This window comes from Lagopus muta, chromosome 3, assembly GCF_023343835.1.
Source record: "Lagopus muta isolate bLagMut1 chromosome 3, bLagMut1 primary, whole genome shotgun sequence".
Taxonomy (NCBI): Eukaryota; Metazoa; Chordata; class Aves; order Galliformes; family Phasianidae; genus Lagopus; species Lagopus muta.
In genome coordinates this window covers 31,901,876-31,925,173 of record NC_064435.1, presented here as the reverse complement: position 1 = coordinate 31,925,173, position 23,298 = coordinate 31,901,876, and the positions used below count along the sequence as shown (strand labels likewise).

Below are 23,298 nucleotides of genomic sequence, written 5' to 3'. Positions count from 1 at the left end.
GGAAAACAAGGGAAGGATTACTTAATTCATATGGGGCCTACGTATGCTTTTTTATTTGGTTGTTTTCCTTCCCCAGAATCTGAATACTCAATCTAATATGTAAAGAACACCCCAAGTAACTTAATATAACAAGATTTAGTGACTCTCACTAGAGTATAAGGCAATACCTGAAATTTCAAAATAGGAACTCATTAAACAGCAGGTCTTCAATACTTAATCTCACTTAAGACAAAATCAAAAACAATAAAAAAGGAAAAATAAATTCAAAAAGCATTTTCTCTGTGTCTTACCTTTTATGCAAAATGACAGCTGACACTACATCTTTCCTTCTGTTGTGTATTGCTTCGTGGAAAAAAGAAGCTACTGCTTTGTTCAACAGAATTTTTGCACCATAGTCAAGAAGTAACCTTACTGCTTTTGCATGCCCTTCTTTTGCAGCTAGGTGCAAAGCTGTGTTCTGTGAAGAAAAGTGGGACAGCAATGCAACAGGAAGGCACATTTTTAAAAAATGTACATATTTCTGTCCTTTCCCACGCTGAAAAGCCACATAATATTCTCTGTTACAAGTCCTGAATATCTTTAATGACAAAACTAAACAACAGAACATAGTCATAGAGATTCTGACACAGACAAGTTCTTTATTCTAGGTTTACAGTCACAACAGCAGTACACTAAAAAAGGAAACCTAGCTGCATGTAGGAAAGGCCAATACAGTGATACCTTTAATTTTTGTAGCTAACAAACAGTGAGGAACAGATAAACATGATGGCATCTACTCAGTATTAGTGTGCAGTATAGGTAAATTTCAAGCAGTATGTTAATGAGTTTGATTTGATGTTTGATTTCTTTTAATCTGTATAAGTTCTTTAAATTGAATTACCAATGCTTTTACTATATAATGAAAGTACTGCTGCACTGTAAAGGGAGCAAGAGGGACAAGTCCAACGTATTTGGCATTTTATCTATTCTGTTAGTCTAGTTATACCTTTCTTTTCATTGTTTCTCACAAATAAGAACTAGATAATAGCTTCATTAATAATAAGCTACTCTAAATGATAAACAGTGATGAAATATATACGGACTTTAAATAGAATATGTGTAATAGTGTATGTAATAAAATCTACCAATCGTGTACCTCCAACACATGCTTGAGAAGTAACAGGAAATGACAAACAAATTAAATTATGTGAACACATACCCCTTCCTCATCCACTCTGTCAGTACACTTCACATTAGTATCCAATATTATCTGCATTGTGCGAGTGTATCCTCCAAAGGCAGCATGATGCAGGGCTGTCCAGCCTTTATAGTCACTTACATATAGAAGATATAAAAATAGTCATAATAAATGCAAAAGTCCTTCATTCTTTTCAAATAAATTTAATTGCCTTGTCTTTTGACTCACAGCAACTGCTCATTTCTGCCTGCCTTCTGTGACTATGAATGCATCAACATGCTGTAAAATGTTCAAGTCAATAAAAGTATGCAGGTCTGACTCTTTTTATATACATGCATGCATTGTGCCCTTTTTTTTATTTTTTATTTTTCTTAGAAAATGATTCAACCACAGCAACAGACATGACATATATCATGGCCATACTGTGCAACCTTGCTTTTAAAGACAGTGAATATACAAAACATTGCAAGCACACAAATCTATTCCAATTAGTATTAACTCAGCTTAGTATAAAATAATACATTTAGCCTTTTACCACTCAGAACTTACCAGCCCATCTCAACAAAATATGTCAGTTTTAATTCTAAATTAAGCATATATGTATATACATACAAAGTTGTATACACAAACACTTGCAATCACAGAATCAGAGAATGGCCAGGGTTGGAAGGGACCTCAAGGATCATGAAGCTCCAACCTCCCTGCCACAGGCAGGGCCACCAACCTCCGCATTTAATACCAGACCAGGCTGCTCAAGGCCCCATCCAACCTGGCCTTGCAAACGTACAGGGACGGGGCATCCACAACCTCTCTGGGCAGCCTGTTCCAGCACCTCACACCACTCCTCTCTGTAAAGAACTTCCCCCTGACATCCAACCTAAATTTTCCCTCCCTCAACTTAAAACCATTTCCCCTTGTCCTGCAGTTATCAACCCTTTCAAAGAGTTGATCCCCCTCCTGTTTGAAGGTTCCCTTTATGTACTGGAAGACTGCCTGAGGTCAACCCGCAGCCTTCTTTTTTCCAGGCTGAACAAGCCCAGCACCCTCAGCCTGTCTTCACAGGGGAGGTGCTCCAGTCCCCTGATCATCTTCGTGGCTCTCCTCTGGACCTTCTCCAACAGCTCCGCCTCTTTCTTGTACTGGAGGCACAATCATCATCTCTATTCTAGCTTTTCTATTCTAGCTAGGTGGACTAGTTCAGCTAAGGACACTGGAAATCATAAAGTCATATAATCATAGAATGGCTTGGGTTGAAAAGGACCATAATGATCATCTAGTTTCAATCCCCCCTGCTATGTGCAGGGTCAATAAGCACTAGAACAGGCTGCCCAGAGCCACATCCAGCCTGGCCTTGAATGCCTCCAGGTATGCAGCAGTTCAATTAGTGGAATCTCCACAGTCATAAATACTGACAGTATGACAGGCCTGCTTGCCATAGGATCTTTTCAGAACATATACAGCCCTAGTTCCAAGGTGCAGCTGCAGTGCAAATTATCATGGATTTGGAAGAAGAGGACATGACAGTTACAACTCTAGAATGTATCCTGGTAACAGGACTTCAAACTTCTGGTATCTTTTGATCCTGGCTTCACAGATTTGGGCATGGAAACTGGAAATCCTATCAGGATGGAGAGCTGCCAATGACTTGAGGATCTCTGACCTGAAATCAGTACCTCGAGTGCAAGGTAAATTGCCTGTGAACCACCAGTTCTGAAAATTCTTACACAAACCCTTAAGCAAACATGAAGGAAACAACAGTGAAGCTGACACGATTATTTCCAAAACAATTTTTTTTCCATTAAAAATTCCAACATTCTCCCCTCAGCTGGATTTAGAGAAACCTGTTTTGTCAGCACTCAAACCTCTGGCTAACAGCTGGCTATGATTCTAAGTGTAAGACAGGGGGAGGTACAAGCACCTTAGTTTTACAACTATTGTATTTAAGTGTATTTTTACATATGCATATTTATATCTGTAAATATTATTTATCATATGCATAAAGTATTTATTTATATATATGTATTTTCATTTGTATTGTATTAGTTTCCTAGCCAATGGACAAAAAAATATAAGGTAATAGTTCTTTTTTACCTTAACGAATGGAAGCCTGAACACATACCAGAGAAAAAGGGCCCCTCTTTTCAGAAGAAACTGAACGACCTTCTCATGACCATTCTGGGCTGCCAAATGAAGGGGAGTCATTCCCTTCTTATCACCTTCATTTAAAAGCCTTGTGTCTTTCATATCCCTTATAAGTCGTTGGCATGTATTGATGCGGCCATAACTTTGAAAGACAAACATAGAAGTTAATGCCACAGAAATACTGATGGTAAATGGTGCTGATTCCATTGCCTAATACTAACCTGGCAGCAAAGTGTAATGGTGACTTCTTGTCTCTGCTCTTCGAATAAATGGAAACATTGAGGCTGAGTAAATTATTTACAGAGAGGGCCACACCTTGTCTGCATGCATAATGCAGTGGAGTGCATCCTTCGTTATCTTCATCCACCACGAGATTTTTAATATGCTCCATCTGTCACCCCCAGAAAAAAAAACACAAAAGCACAGACTCATATCACTGATGTTCCACAGCTTTTAACAGTTTCTAACAATAGCATTAATATTTTTAAAGCAGTATCTAAAAATCAAGAAACAAATATAGAAAAGATAAATGTAGTAACAATTAACATTTAATATCTGTTGATTAGTGGGCGATCATCTTTAAGCAGAATCAGTCTTCAGAGAACACAGCAACTTGTCAACCTGTGCCTTACTGGGCCCAGAACAAACATCATACAGGAGATTTTTATTTGCTGCCATTCGACCAGAATACTCATTGCTGTCAGCAGGCAGCTTGTACCGAAGCAAAGGTAGTCTATACACAGTCTGTATTCAGCAGCAAAACTTCTGGCTGTCTGGAATCATCAGTTCACTGTTCCACAATATAATTTTTCATTCTGATTTCTCTCTTATTTCCCTGTTTTATTCCATACCCTAACACTATCCTGTACATATTCCCTCTTAATGCAACTAAGAATCTCCTCTCAGTCTGCTCCGCTCTTTGATTTATTATTATGATCCAAAATTCAATTCAATAATTCAATGTAGACAAACCAGAGTTATCACTATTTTAAGGCTGATTCTCTACATCTGCTGGAAAGGGAAGTTGTATTTACTTCCACTACCAGAGTTGTTTACAAAGTCCCACAGAAGTCCTAAGATCTGCTAGTCATGATTCACATACAAAAGATTGTAGCTCTGAAGGTTAACAAATGTAACTCTTTCAAGCAAGCTTGGGTTCTAGCAATACAAGTTCACTTCAATATAGCCAAATTTATAATTGAAATTCTCTTTAGAATTAAATCCAAGACTTCACTACAGTCCAGTGGTCCACAGAAAACTCCTGAAGAATGTTCTGTAAGCAGTTTAAGTCCTAGAACTTGACTGAATATGAGTATGCCCCCTAGTTTCACTGCATGCAAACTGGGAAAGCAGAAATGAAAAGTTCTGTATTTCATTGCCTACCTCTTGAGCTATTCAATCCCCCAACAGCAAAATAATTTATGGGATTATGTTATTCCTCTGCCTGGCAATAAGAAAACTGTATTATTGGCTTTGAAATATTTTCCATGAGAGATACGTACCTGCTCATACTATCTTCTGTGACACTTGGCAACTTAACAAACACCAGAAGCTAACATTTGAAAACAAAAAAGCAGCTGTTTTCTTCTTTACATTTCTTAGTGAAGTTACTGAAAGACATAAATCAATGCTTACTGTACCTGCAGAAATTTCTCATTCAGATGTTGTAATCCTCCAGGCTGTAATACCGTCAAGTGCAAGAAATTCCGACCAAGATGATCTTTTAACGATACATTTGCTCCTAGATAAATATGGAAATAAATACCAGCAACTTCAAAACTGCTGGCTCCTGGCACTAACTGATGATGCTTAAGACAAAGGAACAAATGTTGAAAATAAATCTATAAAATAATGAACATTATTTCAAGTTAACACCTTAATATATCACTTCACTTGCAAAAAAAAAAAAAATCTCAGCACAACCCAACTACTCATGTTTACATGCCATTGTACATAAGCATGTTGTATTTCATTGCAGCAGTAAGATTTATGTGGGGCACTTAAATTCAGATACACTGAGAATCTGCAGATCAAGAGGCATTTTAATGATGATTACTTCTAGCGTTCAGCTTACAGTCAACTCCCACTGTAATTAAACAGTCTCAACGATGATTTACTATTTCCAAAGTCACAATAACTTTATCTGGCAAAACTATTTGAGTAAGCCACAAAAACATTATATAAAGCAAGTGTCAGGAAATGGGATTTTTTGCCAGTTTTGAAAACAAAAAACAAAACAAAACAAAACCTTATTAAAGACTTTAACCTTGTTATAACTTCAAAACCTTTATTACAAGATTTATTAACAAAATCAATTATGTTACTGTTTACAAGAGGAAATATACTAACAGTAAATAGCCTGCACAAAAGGCATAGCAACTGATAAAATTTAAATCTGATTGTGATTATTTAAAATTACAGTAATAATTGAAATATGGGCTTTAACACTTAAAGACTGATTTCTGGTATGAAACATGATCCCATGTAAGTCGTGCACTTGTTCCACAGTTCTGCTTTGTGAACTGCTAAGTAATGAAAGGATACGGTTAGGTTGAGGTTGGACTTCATGATCTTGAAGGTCTTTTCCAACCTGAGCAATTCTATGATTCTATGATGGACTGCCAGTGCTACTTCTACCTTGAGAGACATGAAAAATAGCTTGAATGCTTTTCTACAACCTGCTTGCTCTATATGAAAAAGGGTGAAATCACTTCCCTAATTCCTCCTTTATCTCCAGCCAGTTGTTAAATGCAGTTATTCCTGGACTGTATGCTGAAGTACTGAATTAAAATTGAGAGAAACTCTGGATGTAGATTTTTGACACATACAAACCCTGTTCAAAAGATGTATATCAGAAGCGCACATTCTCTTGTACCTTTTGAGAGCAGTAAATTCACAATTTTCCATGATGCACAAGAAGTGGCCAACAGAAGTGGAGATCGACCTTCTGTGTCAACACTATCAATATTTGCTCCCTGTAATAAAGAATTTCAAGATTATCGTGAATATTGAATAAATACAATTAAAAAATGGTGCAGCCCTGTACATCATCACAGTATTGGTCATTCCCAGTAACTCCAGATTAGTAAATTCAAAAAACATGTTATATCTTTATATGAAAACAGTGTTTTCAAAGTAACAGCCACAGCCTAGTACTCTGTCTGCCTATATATATTTAGATGCCAAAATAAGAGCAGCCTGCTTCTAGGTATACTGCACTTACAACTCACGATCTTTTATAAGAATATTTGTTCATGCACCTGAATACTCAAAAACATATGACTTGAATTTAAAAACACTGGGATTAAAGCTCTGGGAAAATACAAAAATTACAGCCTTTTGGAATGACATCTTCTTATGTATTGAGCAATTACCAGAACACAACCCTTCTGAACCACGGTACATGAATTCTCTTCAAGAAACAATGCATCTTGACACGTAGACTTTGATCCGCATAGCTTGGTATATCTTTATTTTTTATTATTTACCATAAATTATATAAACCCAGTTAATTTCGAACCCTAATCATCCGTATCAGCAGCAGACACATTTCTGTTCCCTGAAATTAAGATTTTTGATTTCACAGAAAGACAGAATTGCAGGGGTTGGAAAGTTCAACCCCCTGCTAAAGCAGGTACCCTACAATAGGTCTCACAGATAGGTGTACAGATGAGTCTTGAATATTTCTACAGAACGAGACTCCACAACCTCTCACAACCTCACAATTTGTTCCAGTGCACTGTCAGCCTTACTGTGAAGAAGTTCTGCACGCTAGTGTGGAACTTCCTGTGTTCAACTTTTAGGCCATTACTCCTTGTCCTACTGCTATGCACCACTGAGAAGAGCCTGGACTCATCCATTTGCTTTCCACCTCCCTTCAGATATTTATAAACATTTATCAGATTTGCTCTCAGTCTTCTTTTACGCAGACTGAACAGATCCAAGTTACTCAGCCTTTCCTCATAAGGGAGATGCTTCAGACCTTTCATCATCTTTGTGGCTCTCTGCTGCACTCCTTCTAGCAGATCCCTGTTTTTCTTGAACTGGGGAGCCCAGAACTGGACACAGTAAAATCTGATCTTTTTCCTATGGAAAGACTGGAATGAGATAATGCAGTAAAGCCCAGTTTTTGTGGTTTTCTTCTACTGTTACATGAAGCTCATAATGGCAGGAAATTGCGGTCACTATGGTCACAGTATCACTATGGTCACATCAATAAAATATTATGAGCATAAAAGAATCTATCTTAAAAATCCTGTCAACAAGGGAGCGTGATGATGCAAGTAAATGAAATAATGAGATATATATTTTATGATGTGGTAGATACTAGATATTGAGTTGCAAGTCAAATTGAATGAGGTGAACTGAGTACACCAAAAAAAATTTCTATTTCAGATGCTACCCATTGAAAAAATCAATTGGAGTTTTAATATTAACTGAAATAATCTTTGGGTCCATTCCTAATTTGAAAGGGAATTAATAATAATCACAATCAATATTTACTTTCTAGGATAATAAAACCTGTAATATAGTAGTAAGAAGCATGTAATAAATGCACAATGCTTAACCAACCAACAGTGAACAGGAAGGTTTCAATGTATGCTGATGAAATGTTTGAGGGTAACACACGGTTACCCTCAAACCCTTTTTGCAAGTCACCTTACTACAAGGTTAGACAAACTGAAAAACATTCTTATTTATCAAAGGAACAAACAGAGATCTGTTTATGCAAGTGACTCATTGATTTCAGTGAATACAGTGGCACCAAATTCCAGCTAATAACATAACCTTATTATCACAGTCCCTGCACCTAACACCTTCCCTCAGCAGAATTCATACTATGTAACACAGTAGGGAGTAACTCCCATGTTGACACACACGTTTACAATGTTTACAATACAGCTGAATCAACAATTTGTAAATTTAGTTTCTGAATTCCTTTTAATTTTGCATGTATAAATTAACACTTACTAGTTAAACATAAATGAAAGTACATATAAGTATTACAAAAAGAATTCTAATTATCAGCATTTATTATCAATTTAATATTTAGGGGTTTTATTGGAGTAAAGTAAAACAAAAGAAAAGGAAGAAGAGAACTTAAAGTACAACATTTTTAACAGTACTGCTTATTTTGCTTAATTACTTTGACTAAGGGTGTTTTCAGTAGTTTACAAAGAAAAACCCCTTAAAGGAAGTAATCTCAGGAAGCACCTCAGCACTCAGTCGTCCAGCACCCAGCAGCCCAGATGCAGGCAAAACATTCAATGATATAAATGATGAGAACTTTCCAACTGTCATGTTTTGGTTCTTTTTTTGTAATTGTGTAAATAGCTTCCTACTATAACCATGGCATATGCATGCACAAACCAGACACTAGTTGTTATGTGTGAAAATGACCATTTTGACAGTACTAATGAAGCCACCATGATTAAAATGCTTACACTGCAAATCAATCTATACACTTTTTTTTTTTTTCTGAAAGTCATGAAGTTTTGTAATATTCAGCTGTTAGGGATACTAACATAGGCTTCTGCCTTTTCCTTTCTTTAAGGCTTCAGTTAGCCTTCAGTTATCTCAAACTACCTCAGTGAAACAAGGCTATTTACTTATTGCCATGCTTTGCTGAAGCCCAATGCAAAATAGTGAAAGTCTGCACAAGAAATACAGTTGGATTCTCTGATTTTTGTACAGCACACTGACCTACAACTTACAAAATAGAATTGGTGTAATTTAAAAGAAAAGATGTATGAAAAGAGCATACAATGCATGCCTGAACAATTTTCTTCCTCTTAGGTTTTTTATCCAGAGGAGCTACACATAACACTGTATATGTTTACAATGATTTTTATTTTAAAATATAAAAAGTACCAGAAATAACATGAAGTCAATCAATACACTGTGTTCTGTGCCAAAGCCAAAAGCCATTCTGAGCTGCATTTTGCTATCCTTTCCGAGCAGTAAAAATCACTATCTTTTCTTTTTTTCCCCTCATACATATACAGCATAAGAGGTACCTAGTTATCTTGCCAGGAGCCCAGGAAGCACAAGTTGCATGTGCTGCACCACATTAACACTGACTGACATATTTTGATCCATTCCCATACAGGGCAAATGAAAACAGCCTTAAAGCCTCAAAGCCCTCATCACGGACTATAAGAAAAGAGGCCAAAATAGTCAAAGTGACACTCAAAGCATTTAACTTTGTTCTCAAGAAAAAAATATGTGTTCTTATATGGGAAACACATTCCCTTTTTGTACTTAGTCACACAAACCAACACGCACAAGAAATACAGGCACAAGCTGTCAAGTAATAACTTCTGTAGACAGGTTGTTTTGTCAGCCAAGCTTAAGCAGTCAAATCTCACCATTTCACATCTGGAATAAAAATAAGCACCACATCTATTTTTGACTAAGCCAAATCCCTGCAGGAGAATCCTGGAAAGTGCAAAACTCTGCATAGAATTGTTTTTAATGCAATTCTCAAGAAATTAAGAAAAAAAAAAAAAAAAAAAGTATTAGCTGACTTAAAATGGAAAAGTCTGCTGACTTCTGAAAGTTTCCTCAACAAACACAGCAATGCCTATAGTGGTTACATGAGCCTTAGTTTAATTGGTGTTAATGGACACTTGGAACATGGCCAGAAGCATCCCAATTCTTTTCTTTTTCTCCCCCATAGTTACTTAGTGCAGAAATATAACCACACTACACAGAGTAAGATATATTTCTGAATCATCCATAAACTTCATTATATGATTTTGTGATCCCAGAACAAATATATGTATGTACATTAGACAAAGGGTTTCTTGAGAAAGCAGATTAAATTCACTACAAATTCAGATTTATTTCATATTTAAAACCACGAAAGTGAGGGTGCCTGAACCAGTCTGTCATATCTGCTAAGAAATGTTTACAAAAATTTTCTGAGTGAGTAAAATGGAAATAAAAATGCAACCTTTCATCCTCTGTAACTTTCAGACGCTATTATGGAGCCTTAACATTGCTGTACTGTAGCTGTCACTTACGTATTATGAAATATATATACAAATAAATAATGTATGCCTGAGAAAACATTCTCCTTTATGAATTTCTCTATACAGACCTATAGTAATACATTCCAATAATCCGTATAAACATATCACTTAATTAAATATTTACCATTGAAATCAAGTAGTCTGCCAGTTCATAATGATCAAACAAGGCCGTCCTGTGAAGAAAAAAATGCAAAGTTACAGTAATATTAGACAACAAATTTTCAAACCAAAGGGTAGAATTTTTCTCTATTTGGTAGCATTTAATATATATAAAAATATATATAAATATATATTTTTTATATATATATATATATATATACGTATATATATATATTTTTTATATATATATATATATACGTATATATATATATATATAAAAGAGACAGAGAAATACCTGTGCTGCACAATTCATTTTAATAAGTTATCTCTATTTTTATCAGTTTTATTTTTAAACTAAGTTCAGTTCAATCAATACACTGATTTTTAATCCAACCAGACATTTTGTATGTCAGATTTTTGTCTGTACCACACACATTCACTAAAGAATTCCATAAACTTCAGACTTGAATCATTTCATCCAGAACTTGAGCACTGTATCCATTTCATTGATAGTTTAAGAATATGAGAACAAGAGTTAAAGTAGTAAAGACTCAGCTAAAACTCCATTCTGATTGTAGCAGACAAGCCTACTTGAGAATTAAGAAAAATTGTAATATACCACCTGACGTAAATGGTGGTGACATTTATTAATTTACCAAAAAAAAAAGTTCAAGCTAATTGTATGCATGAAAACAATCTCAGGCTTTATTCTTCAACAAGATACTGAATTATGTGTTGTCGTTTTTTTAAAAGAAAGATTAAAGGAGGAAATGCAGCACAGTTAATTCACACATTCTAAAGTCAGATCTCTATTAAGTATTTCTACTTAATGAGTAAGAGAGGATAGTTCCAATGCTGTAGTATAACTCAAGGATAACAGTTCCTTTAGTATTAAGGGAAGTAGTAACACAGAACATACTACAGTTACAATTGATTATTAAAAGACATATTTGAAAAGCTTTTTCAATATTCCAAATAAGTAGATATGCTTCCTTTATCTGCTTTGTAATTCTATGATTCTACTGCTTCCAAATGTCTCGTCCTTAATGTCAATAAACTCCTTGTAGAAAAACACTGTAAAGTTATGATGATTTACTTAAACAGTGCAACTACATCAATTTGTAAATGGAGAAAAATAGTATCTTCCATATAGCTGGTAGCCAGCACATCTAAAGAAGTTTCTTGCTGAAGGCAACTGAGGATATTTCTCCATGATTTCACGCTCTGACTTCAAATGAACTGAGGAAGACCAGATGTCTAGAGGGTTATTCTATACAGGAACACCACCTCCAACTTTGCAGTCATAGAGAAGTTTATCTACTTGTATCTGAACAGGTATAAAATATTTTTTTCTTTCTCCCAAAAAATGTAAGTTTAGTTTTTGTTTTTTTCTTTCTAAACAGTTTATGTTCTTTTTCTCTTACTTCCTGGAGAACACAAGCCTCACTAAATGAGGACATTTGTTACACAACTTTGGAAGCAGTTAACAAATCCATATATTTATCACTTTCTTATTCTTTACTGGAGTGAATTTTCAGTACAAACTGTTAGTGGCCATTCTTGGGCATGATTCCACGGTAGCCAGACTTTTTGTTTTAATTTTGCTATCAGAACCAGAATCTTCAACATTCTGATCAAATTGCAGACAGTTTCATAGTGTACAATAATCATCTCCCATCCCATGGAGAAGTTCCAATACATGTGGAAGGGTGTATCCAAGTATACTTTATAAATTGTCATTGGATGCTGTAGAAGACTAACCAAAAATACTGTGCCTCTGAAGTCTAGTAGAGCAGCCTCCTACCTGTGAAGCAATGTTTCCTTATTCCCATCTACAGCATCAATAATGGATTCATCACCAGCATAGGATGACATCATTAACTTTACAATTTCAGTTGCTCCTTGAGTGGCAGCAAAATGAAGTGCAGTGCATTTTTCATTCTGTAAATAGGAAAATAAAGTAACAACCCAAGTCAGCTTAGTGTACAACCAACTAAATATGCTAGCAATCTAGCCCAGGATTCATGCACAGGAATTTAGGAGACACATGATAAAACTTCAGTCTTTAACTAAAATAGCAAAACTCTAAAGATACTTAAGACCAAAAAAAAAAAAAAAAAAAAAAAAAAAGTAAAGAGATTGTTTAAAGATTACTACAAAGCTTGTTACTATCCTACACCAAGCTTCTGGGATACGTGATCCTGAACCTCAACAGTGTTTTGTACCTGATTAATCAAGAAACAAGCACAGCATCCTTAAATGGAAGAGATGAAGCAAAGGAAAACCACAGAAAAACAATAGGCAGACCAGTACAAATGAATAAGCAAACAAAACCGACTCTGTAATGTGTAATAAAGAAAATGCATTGTTCTTTATGGTCTTGACTTCCTTATCTTCTTTGGAAGAGTTTCATAAATGCAATTTTCTGCAGGGTTCATTAAAAATGACTGGGGCTAGTAAGCTATTAAACTATTATAATCTGAACAGCCATAAAAATTATTAAATGTTAAGTAAATGGTTGGAACGAGATTTGCCAAAACATGATTTCTTTTAGTTAAATAGGACAACTAGCTTTGATACATGCCTGAAGATCTTGTCTTTGTTCTTTTGAGAACTGGAAATTTCAGCCACTACATTGGAATGGGCTTTTTCACAACTCCATAAACATTCTTAAAATGGTTCTCACCTATTGCAAAACGGTCAGCATGAACCGTAACACTCAAAAGTTGTGTGTTCAAAGAAACAAATACATAAAGGTTATACTGTGGTACCTCTGCTCTCATGAAGCTTGGAGCAGGTCTTTACACCAACAGCATCACAGTACAACAGCAGTACTACAGATTTGTCTAAGTATGCAAGTACAAAACTATAAAGGCCAGGGCAAGGCTGAGAATAAACAAAAAATGATGAGAATGGGTCAAATCAGAGACTCAGTATCTGGCAAGGGATGACAGAAGGTACAGAATTTGTGAAGATGGCTGTACCACTGTGACAGTTCTCAAGAGTGCTCTCCCAGATTCCATCTATTTATGACTCAAGGACTTCCTGAGTCAGACAGAATGTAGGATGAGAGAATGCATTCAGTAGTTACGAGCAGATCTTTTCTTCTGCGGACTTGTTCAAGTGCATTTTGAATTCATGTAAAGTTTTCCCATTATCCATGTAACTTATGTAAAGAAACCAGCCATTTTATCTGCCTTGAACTAGAGACCTTTTCTCATTCGCTGCTCCCTAGGCACTATATTGGAAAATACAACAGGCTACGATTATGTTATTCTTTAAATCATACTATTCTGAGTTTCAGAGACATCTAACTTCTATCAAAAGTATATCCCACTCTATTGCAAAGTTTACCTGTTTAAGATCAATTTGGGCTCCAAATTCAATGCACATTTTTATCATTTCCAAGTCTCCACTTTGAACTGCCAAATGAAGTGGACTGCACTTCCCATTATTGGTAAAATTAATGTGAGTTTTAGCAGAGTGACCCAATTCTTCACCTGAGAGATGAAAATAAATTTCAATTTTCACAGCAAGGATGGAATAACAGAAGCAATTTTTTATTTATTTATTTATTTTTTAATGACAAGCAACTTAACAATTAAGTGTGATACATTCTCCCACTCAGAACATGTACCCCTTCAAACCTTTCATTAAACAACAGATGGTCACACGTTTAGGAACACAGCCACAGTTCTACAAAAGTTACTAGCATGTGCTGCCCATGGGAATAACAGCATTAAGTTGCTTTAAGTTCAATCACATTTTCAGTTCTTGTTCACAGTTCTTTGAAATGTAAAGCAGAAAATTAGTCTAAATAATGAATCATACTGGCCACTTTCGAACAAAAGTATTTACCTTTTTTTAAAAGGATTTCCATACATGTTTTCGCTCCTGAAAATGCAGCAGCATGGATAGGCATGCACCCCGTTTTGTTTGGTTTACATATTTTTCCTCCATTTTCAATCTGAAAATTAATACCTACATACAGTTTAATGACATAAAGAAAATTCTCAATAACGAACACATTGCTGCAGATGCAGCATTTGCAGTAGCTGTCTCCTTTTTTGCACCGCATTCGCATTATGAAGTTAATATATAGGCATATGTTATATCTTACCTCCATGCATGTAAGCATGGATGTGCTTCTTTTTGTTTAGTTTTCTTTTTTATTATCTTCGAGATATCTTTTTCCTGTTTTACACTCAGATACACTTATGTATGGTCTAAAAAGACTAAAGTTCATTTGTAGCCTTACCAATAACGACTTGAATCATAAACATCATCTTTTTTTTTCCCCCCACAAAACAGGTAATGCTTTTTCCATATATGTCCCACACATTTATACATTTCACATATAAACAAGTAAAGGAAGTTAAGCAGGCCTAACATTTTTTCTAGCTTTCTAAACTGCAAAATATGACATCTCATATTTTCCAAAGCATATACAGCTCAGGGATTGCAGAACATACTTAAGAATTACTCCCATCGTCTTTCAAAGAGCTCTCAAGTATTTCATGAACAGTTTTATTCATGCTCCAAAAGCACATAAGTGAAAACTGTAAAAAATAATGACACGGGGATAGATAAAACACTTGGCATCTCAGAAAAAAAAAAAAAAAAAAAAAAAAAAGAAAGAAACATTCTTTTTGAATTCTGAATTCCAATTTTTTACCAGCTGATAGTGCCTTCACTGAATGGATAAGAATGACATGAGGCTATCCCATTAAAGAAGCACACATATGCATGCAAAGTAACCTGAGTGTTGAGTCCATGATCACCCTTCCCTCCATCATACAAAGAACAACGGATTAGAGCGACGCTGTATCAAGACAAACTGAATCACATCTAAAGCTGTGATAATTATACGTACCAGGAGTATTAGTGCTTCAGGATTGTCCTTATGACATGCTACCATTATAGGTGTGTTTCCTGCTTCACCTTCCAAATTAACATCTGTACTGCTATGCTGGACCAAAATCTAGACATTTAAGAAAACATGAAATCAACTATTAGCAAAACCCAACAACAAAGGCCTATTCCATTACTTGAGTTGTTTACTTGTGACTTGTTCTTTTTGCATGGAAACAGCTAAAAATGCAAAAGCAGAGGTAATCAAAAGTGAGAATGTATGTGAAAATACGCAGGTGAAAAATGCTGTTGAAAACAAAATTGTTTATGGTAGACAGCTGACTAGCCAAGATAAATGTTGCAAATAACTCCAGAGTGCCTTAAAAGTTTTATGTGTGTTTTACAGCTGTATTCATCTAGTAAATTCAGTAACTTTACAAATTCTAAGCTCTTATCCAAATACCACATATGGAATGAAACCATTCTCACTATAGATAGTAAAATGACCAAAAAAAGTTTGAAAGAACCTTTTTCGAAAGAGTTCTTGTGTTCAGAAAAATTTAAGACTTCTCTGTGAAACTACTACAGTAACACAAATATCAGTATTATGAATTTTTTTTAAATTTTTTTAATTCACTGCAAATTTTTTTTATTCACTGTCCTGAGAATACCCAAACCTTTTTACAAGCACTGTATGTTACATATGTTTGCCTAACAAAGCATATGAGGAGCTACGTCCAGGATACAGCATATATAAACAAGGTCTTAGTGTTCTACACACAGGTGCTGCTGAGCTGCTTATCAAGTCTGCATATTTATGTGGACTTTAAACTTACCTTGACAATTTCATTATGCAGGGACTGTATAGCCATATGCAAAGGTGCCATCATATTGGAGTTGAGAATGTTTGGGTTGGCTCCTCTACTGAGAAGTAAACTAACACTTTCAACCTGGTTTTTCCTTGTAGCCCAGTGTAGTGGGGTATTTCCAGAAGCATCCATCACATTTAATACTAGATCAAAGGAGAGCAAACAAAACAAAAGATAGCAAAATCATCATAATAGCTGAAGGATGGGAAGAAGGAAACACCTATCTATTTCTTGCCCAGTATTATACGCCATCTTTTTTACACCCAGAGTTCTTGGTTTACTTCTTCCCTTGCCTCTTTCCTGTTTTCTTTGATGTTGCAGCCACTGCTTCAGAGGCTGCACAGAACAAGTGAGTACAAATAATTAAAATATGAGATAATAAAAAACTGCCTGCAAATTTAGGAGATGATTCAAGTATCTACTGAGATGTAAAACAGTTCATGTCAATTACAAAACTGGTCTTTATATATAGATAGATTTCATTTGGAAACAAACTACAAAAAAAATACTCCGTGGCAAAAAATTATATACTGAAAAGAAGAACATTTTTTCAGACCAAATAATCTAAAATTATATTGGTCATCATTTAGAGAAAAATAAAAAACTTTTCTGTACCATTTGGTTTGCTCAGTAGCCCTCAGCCTAGCACTGGAAGTTCTAGGCAGTTTCATAATGCTGACTAATGACTGTTGAACAACTTCATTTCACAGAAAGTGTTTTTTTTTCCCACTGTTGAAGGCCCTGTGATCTTTCACTTCTCACTTCTTCCCCACATTTCTTCAGATGACCTAGCTCATTAAATGGTTTTCTTTCCCCACTGTTAAGTAAACAAGAATGAAATTATAACAACGAAACAAACTAGCACCTCCTTCAGGGTACCTCTGCACTTAGCCTTACTTCTGCATCTGTGCTTCCTCAGGGCTAGTAACATCCACGTGTCTGCAGTTTAACCAATGTAACTGCAATCTAAGACGACTGTTTTATTAAAAGATATAAGAATTCCACTAAAACAGGTCTAAATGACTTCCATTCAATCAGAAAATATTCAACTATGTGTTAAATTGACTTGGAAGTATTAACAACTTCAACAACAAGAATGAGAAACAAAATTACTTTGAAGTTTCCAGTGTTTTAGATGTAAAAAGACAAATAATGCATATAAAGAAGATACTCAGGCTTACTGTAGGTGCATTACAGTTTTTCCATATCCGAAGACTGTAAATCTGAGTCCCAAACAAAGTAAGATGCATCAAATCACCGCAATAGAGATCAAATACTAACAAGACAATAAGGGTGACCCAAATCATACCCAATATACCATGAAATATGATAGCTGGAACTCTTTCTGAATGTAGAAACATAACAAATACCAAGTCAGCTTTAGCTGGATAGCAAACACTTTGAATTTTTAAATTGTGCTGAATAAAATAGTTTGTAAGATGTGCATTACCTTCAGAGGAAGAATCTTCTATAATCAACTGCATTAATTCTATTTGGCCTCCTTCAGCAGCATGATGCAGTGGGGTTGCATTTAATTCATCCACTTTGGTGAGACCGGAACGGTTCTTCTTAATGAAGCTTCGCAGCCTACAGGCACTTCCATCTGAAATCACCTATTTTGGACACAAATTTTCTCTGTTATTTTCATAAAGAAATACACAAATCCTGATCAGATCAAGTAATCTGAAAAATTCAGATTGACTTAACTGATAGCAAATCACACCCAGATGAGAAACAGAACAAAAAACGAAAATGTAAGTAATTTAGAATACCTTATTTCATCTTCTGCAGTGAAAATGATCCTTTTACCACAGGAAAACTAACAACAAAAAAAAAAGTCATCACTTTCTCCTACACCTCTCTGCAGCTGTGGCCAAATAAGTGAATTTAAGAGAGAGTTAAAAATAATAATCTTCTCTTCAGGACGTTTCTACAAAGACTGACTTTATGTGCTGGGCTTTCAAGCTTAGCCCTTGGGTTTCTATGTTTTTTTGTATGTCAGAGCAATCAACAAAATCTTCAGTTTACAGCACAACCCTAAAAGCATCCATTGGGATGCTCCTCAGACTGAAACAATCCAGTGTCTTCACACTGGATTACAACAAAAACCCTCTGACAGATCAGCTGTCTAGCAGCATTACACAACGCTTGTTCTACACTTTGCACCCAAAGCCCGCTATGCAAAACGTACTGATTCTCACTCAAGAAAGTTAAGATTGTTTCAAAAACTATACTTGTATATAAGGAAAAGTGATAGTAAAATATTACAAGATATTAAAAAGACTAAAAAGGAATTTTAAGAAATGGGAGAATAAAGAAAAAAATGTATACCAAAATAATGTAACCTTCCTCAAAAAGAGTGAGCAAGCAAACCAGGAAAATAAAGAATGACTGTTGCCTCCTGAACTTCTACAGGATCCCTCAAGCCACAACAACTGAATAATTTTTTGCTGCCTTTGATTGAATATACCTTATAGGACTGCTCATTCAAACACTTTAGCGCATGTTTAACTTCCTTCAACTTAATAGTCCCATTGACCTCATTAAAGTTAGTCATGCAAATGATGCTACAAATTCATTTAAAGATATAGGAGATTGGGGCCAAATGCAGGGGTAGCGTTTGCTTCAAAAGTGCAATTAGAAAAAGCTAATAGAAAGCAGGTGATACCAATACGAAAGAATTGTTTAGAATGACTCAACAGTCATAAAAATCAGAGGTCAATTGCATACACAAATATCTACACGTTATACACTCTAAAAATCTATTTAAGAAAACTTTTTTATAGAGTCATATATACAGGCAACCAGGAAACAATCTTGTAATCCTCCTTATTTTATAATGCAATTTTAGTTGTAATGAATTTTAAATCTTTCCCCTAATTTAGATCACATCTCATGGCTTTTTAAGTTGGGACTTCTTATGCATGTAGGACAAAATAGGGCTGAAATACTGCACATCGAGAATTTCTAATACCAAAAATAAGACTGCAGAGCTTCGTGAACAAAATAAGAAAGGAAGAAGAAAGTTAGATTTGCCATGTAGTTAAAAAAACAACCAAACAAAAAAGCAGAGCAAGGCTTTTACCCAACAGCAGCTCTTTCTGCTCCTTGTGACCAGCTCCAGAGGGACAGACGACCCTCAGAGCAGCGCCATCCCACCTCATGTAGTGGTCCAGCTGCCCCAGACAACAGCCAGCACACAAAATACAGTTGGAAACGATCTCTTGAGGTCACGAAACCCTTCTATGCTCTTTGGCATACATACTTAGGGAACTTTGGAGATTTTTATGAATGGGTTATCATTTGTATCATAACCAACCTCTTCACTGACTTAATTATTCCTACTATTAAAAGATGCTCAGCCTAGCTCTCCATCACAGCACAGGAGTACATCACTTCTGGTTCTGTTCTCTATGGAAGAGGGCACTGACTGCATCCTGCCCAGAAGCAATTTCACGCTTGAAGGCTGTGATGTTTCCCTTTCCCTTTATACGACTTCATCTCAACTTTCTTTCTGGGACACTTTTACAAGACAGACAGTGTACTTATTGCCACATCAACCTCCAGTCAACACAGCACAGCTCTTCAGATGAGCAAGGGGAGAGCACAGCCCTCAACAGGACCACGAAAAGGATCGCTTGGAGGAACGTTTGTTAGGAACGTAACCATCAGCAGCCCCCTACAGCTGCCCCAGAGCCCCACCTGACCACCTCACAGCCCTCCAGCACCGCCAGCCCATCTCGCCCGAGTCCCGCACACACAGCCCAGCCCTGGGTGCCAGCTTTTCTCCCTCGGTCTCCACACCTCCCCAAGGGACCGCCGTCCCCACGCACCTTGAAGACATCCTGAGAGGCGACGGAAGCGGCATCGGCCTCGCAGACGACGCCCTGGTAGGCGCTGGACGCGGCCGCCTTCTCCCGCGACTGGCACAGCCGCCACAGAGAGCGCTTCATGGCTCCGAGCAGCGCCAGCCCCGCCCGCTCCGGATACCTGCGAGGCGAGAGACAGACTGAGGGACGGCTCGGAGGCAGCGGTAGAGGAGGCGGGGAAAGCAGGCGGGAGCTCCGGCCGCTGCCCCGGGAGGAGTGCCGCTCCCACAGCGGGGCGGGCAGCTGCCGGCGGGGCGGAGGAGAAGGCGGCTGCGGGCAGTTGTGCGAGGAGGTGCTGCCTCCGCTAGGGCTGGTGCGGGACGGGGCCGAGGGATCGCGGCTTTTTGTTTCATCTGCCTCAACTTCTGCCGGCGAGGCAGCCCTAGGGATCTGCCTTGGGGTGTCAGCGTGGCTGTCGATGCAAAACCTGCGGCGATGTGCAGAAAGAAGGGGCGCCAGAAAGTTCAGCAGCCGAGTGGGAGCCTTCCTGGGCACATAGTGCGATCTTACGAGGAGAAAATCTCCTCACCGTGGGCTGGGTAAGGAGGGCCATCGGTCAGCAGCCCTCGGTCCCACCAGGCTGAGCTGTCCTGAGCTGCCGCATCTTTCTGCCTTGACGTCTCAACCTCTGCTTGGTCCTCCTGAGAGGCGTTTGTTTTTACCAGTAAATCTAGGCCAGCTTGTGAAAAGAGTAAAGAGAAGCATTGCAAAATATTTCAAAGGGTTAATTACTAAAGAAACGTTAACGGAGTCATCCTGAGCATTTAATGGAATCACTGTAGCTCAGAGGAACTGATGGTTTACTCACTGTGATAAGGACAGCTAAGCCAAAGGTCAGCCCTGCAGTCCCAGCTCAAGGCAGTGGCTGGGCAGATGCTTGGAAAACAATAGGAAGCATGTGGAATTGCTTTTTGGCAATGTTCTGTGTTTACAGTATACAGCAGCTTACAAGCTTCCTGAACCAGGTGTTGTATCCAGCTCAGCCGTCGCTTTGCAGTTCTCCATTACTTCACTCAATCCTTTTGGCAGCCCTTTTTATTTTGTTTGCTCCACAATGTCCTGTGGCACTAAGTGCCATAATTTCATTATGTATTTGTGAAAAAAAGAAGCTTTGTTTTATCACTAATTTCACTGAGTATTTCTTCACATTCTTTTTTTGAGAAATAGAATTGTTTGCCATTTTTAGCCCTGATAGTGTTCATAATTTCAAAACTTTTTTCCATCTCTACTTGCTGATGAGGCATCTTAGGGAATCATAGAATCATTAACATTGGAAAAAAACACTGAGATCATGAAGACGAACACTCAACCCATCACCACCATACCATGCCTGCTAACTCTTGTCACTCCATGCCACATCTGTTCTTTTCTTAAACACTTCCAGGGACAGTGACTCCACCGTCTCCCTGAGCAGCTCATTCCTATGGGAAGCCTTCCTTTTTGTATCACTAACACCCTCATTCTGCTGCTCTGCATCATTCCTATCTTCCTTTTGAAATAGGATGACAAGACCTAGGTACAGAAGTCACAGTAGATTCACACAATACTTTTTGTTAGTTGTTCATTTTTTTTTTCTTCATTCTTCTGAATGTTCACAATGATATTTGGTTTTTGGAATGCCGCTGAGCTAAGACTCCAGGGAATTTTTGCCACTCCACCACAAACCCTTTTCTGAGTGATGGTAGTATAAACAACATTAATTGTAGTGTAAGGGCACTTAGTGTTATGTTTCCCCTGTGTGCCCACTTAGCATTTATCAGTGTTAAATTTTATCTGCTATTGCATTACTGTGTCACCAAATCTTGTGGGAATCCCAACAATTATCTTCATCTTTTGGTCATTCTGAAAAATTCTACAATACCTTCCAGATCACCAGAGTGTCTTTACACTCTTTATAGGGTCCTAAGGAACCTTGCTACTTAGTAAACACTGTCCATGTATTGCTATTCCATGTTTTACAATAGGATTCAGGAGATCCTTCTTGTCCTGTGACAATTTGACTTTGCTAAGAGATTATAAGGGGGTGTCCTGAAGAATTTTCTCAAATGCACCTACCATTGATGTCATATGTACCTTTACACTTGCTAGTGCCTTCAAATAATTCCAAAGCTGCATTTAATGCCAGGCTTCTCTCTATGAATGCTGAGTTCACTGCTTTGATCCTACAGCCTCTAACTCCAGAGTAATGTGCAGCAAGTTGCTTTGAATCACACAACATTAACTAAATAGCCTTAGGATCATAAGGTTATACAGTACGAAAACTAACTCAGCTGTTTTAAAAGCTTGTGGTGTAGAGCCTCAATCATATTAATTTTCAGGCAACAGGCAACATTAAAAATGAAAAAAAAAAAGATTTATTCACCCCACATTTTTGTACTGCATGCATTCAACACTAGCATGTTTAAGGTACATCTTTATTGTTACGTCACCATTAACTCTGATCAAAATAGGATAATGTGTGCTATAGTAAGCAGGCAAAACTCAAGAAAGTTGTCCATTATTGCCTTCATATGTCTTGAAACTAAGTCACTAGAGAAGCCCTTTGTACATCTATCCCCTTTCCTGATACTTCCATTAACAGCAGCTTCAGTTGGAGAGATTGCTCACCTTTTCATGGTGAAGCTCCCTTTAATTCCCTGTCTAGACTTGAGTTTTCTCTTGCCCACAGACGTCTTGAAGTCTTGAAAAATTCAACTCAACAAGTAAGATTCTAAACACCATATAAAGAAAACAAATTCTATTTTCTGCAAGAATCATTGGAAATAAAAGGAGAGATCACTGAAAATACGGTAAGCATTGTTAAGTTCTTATCTATCATCAATTTTTTCTTAATGAACTCCTATACTGCAGTCAGAATAACACTGTGAAAAAATAGAGGTCATGATCCTCAAACAACCAATCTTTTACTTATTTTCTGAGAATGCTGTCCTCTTCTTCAAGAATTATTGTTAGCTTTCAGTCTTCTAGTAAATGCTCAGAAGATCATTCAGACTGTGAAAACTAATAGAAACACTTTTCCCAGGAGGAGTCAAATGGAATTGTAAGTAGGCTGACCACAGCTTTTATTTCTACATAATGATTTGACATAAGGAACTAATTCACCTAAGTAGTCAGAGAGTAACCTTTCTTAAGTCTGTTTTTTTCCCAAGAGTAGATTAAAATGCATTTATACCATTTTATTTCAAACATGATCTTGCTAATGGCTGAATAGCAGATCCATTAGCATAAGCAAAATTCACTGAAGGTGACTACAGAAT

At 37.0% G+C, this 23,298-nt stretch overlaps 1 protein-coding gene across 5 annotated transcripts in view; it reads right to left on the bottom strand.

The window, feature by feature from the left end:
- Window positions 1-20,193, bottom strand: part of TRPA1 (transient receptor potential cation channel subfamily A member 1) — a 32,110-nt gene extending 11,917 nt beyond the window's left edge. For 4 of the 5 annotated variants that reach the window (XR_007375933.1, XR_007375932.1, XR_007375934.1 and 1 more), the window contains exons 1-14: window positions 20,006-20,193; window positions 17,623-17,785; window positions 16,140-16,315; window positions 15,326-15,433; window positions 14,311-14,419; window positions 13,807-13,952; window positions 12,257-12,393; window positions 10,478-10,526; window positions 6,195-6,294; window positions 4,960-5,060; window positions 3,541-3,710; window positions 3,297-3,461; window positions 1,199-1,313; window positions 291-457 (exon numbers count right to left, since the gene is read on the bottom strand). Coding sequence is in view for 2 of the 5 variants with exons in the window: in XM_048940140.1 (XP_048796097.1) it covers window positions 291-457; window positions 1,199-1,313; window positions 3,297-3,461; window positions 3,541-3,710; window positions 4,960-5,060; window positions 6,195-6,294; window positions 10,478-10,526; window positions 12,257-12,393; window positions 13,807-13,952; window positions 14,311-14,419; window positions 15,326-15,433; window positions 16,140-16,315; window positions 17,623-17,785; window positions 20,006-20,125 (1,826 nt within the window). In the remaining 3 variants the exon portion in view is untranslated. Of the gene's footprint in view, window positions 1-290; window positions 458-1,198; window positions 1,314-3,296; window positions 3,462-3,540; window positions 3,711-4,959; window positions 5,061-6,194; window positions 6,295-10,477; window positions 10,527-12,256; window positions 12,394-13,806; window positions 13,953-14,310; window positions 14,420-15,325; window positions 15,434-16,139; window positions 16,316-16,787; window positions 16,990-17,622; window positions 17,786-20,005 lie in introns of those variants that run through there. The other variant, XM_048940141.1, reaches the window with a different exon arrangement.
- Between the last annotated feature and the right edge of the window lie 3,105 nt (window positions 20,194-23,298).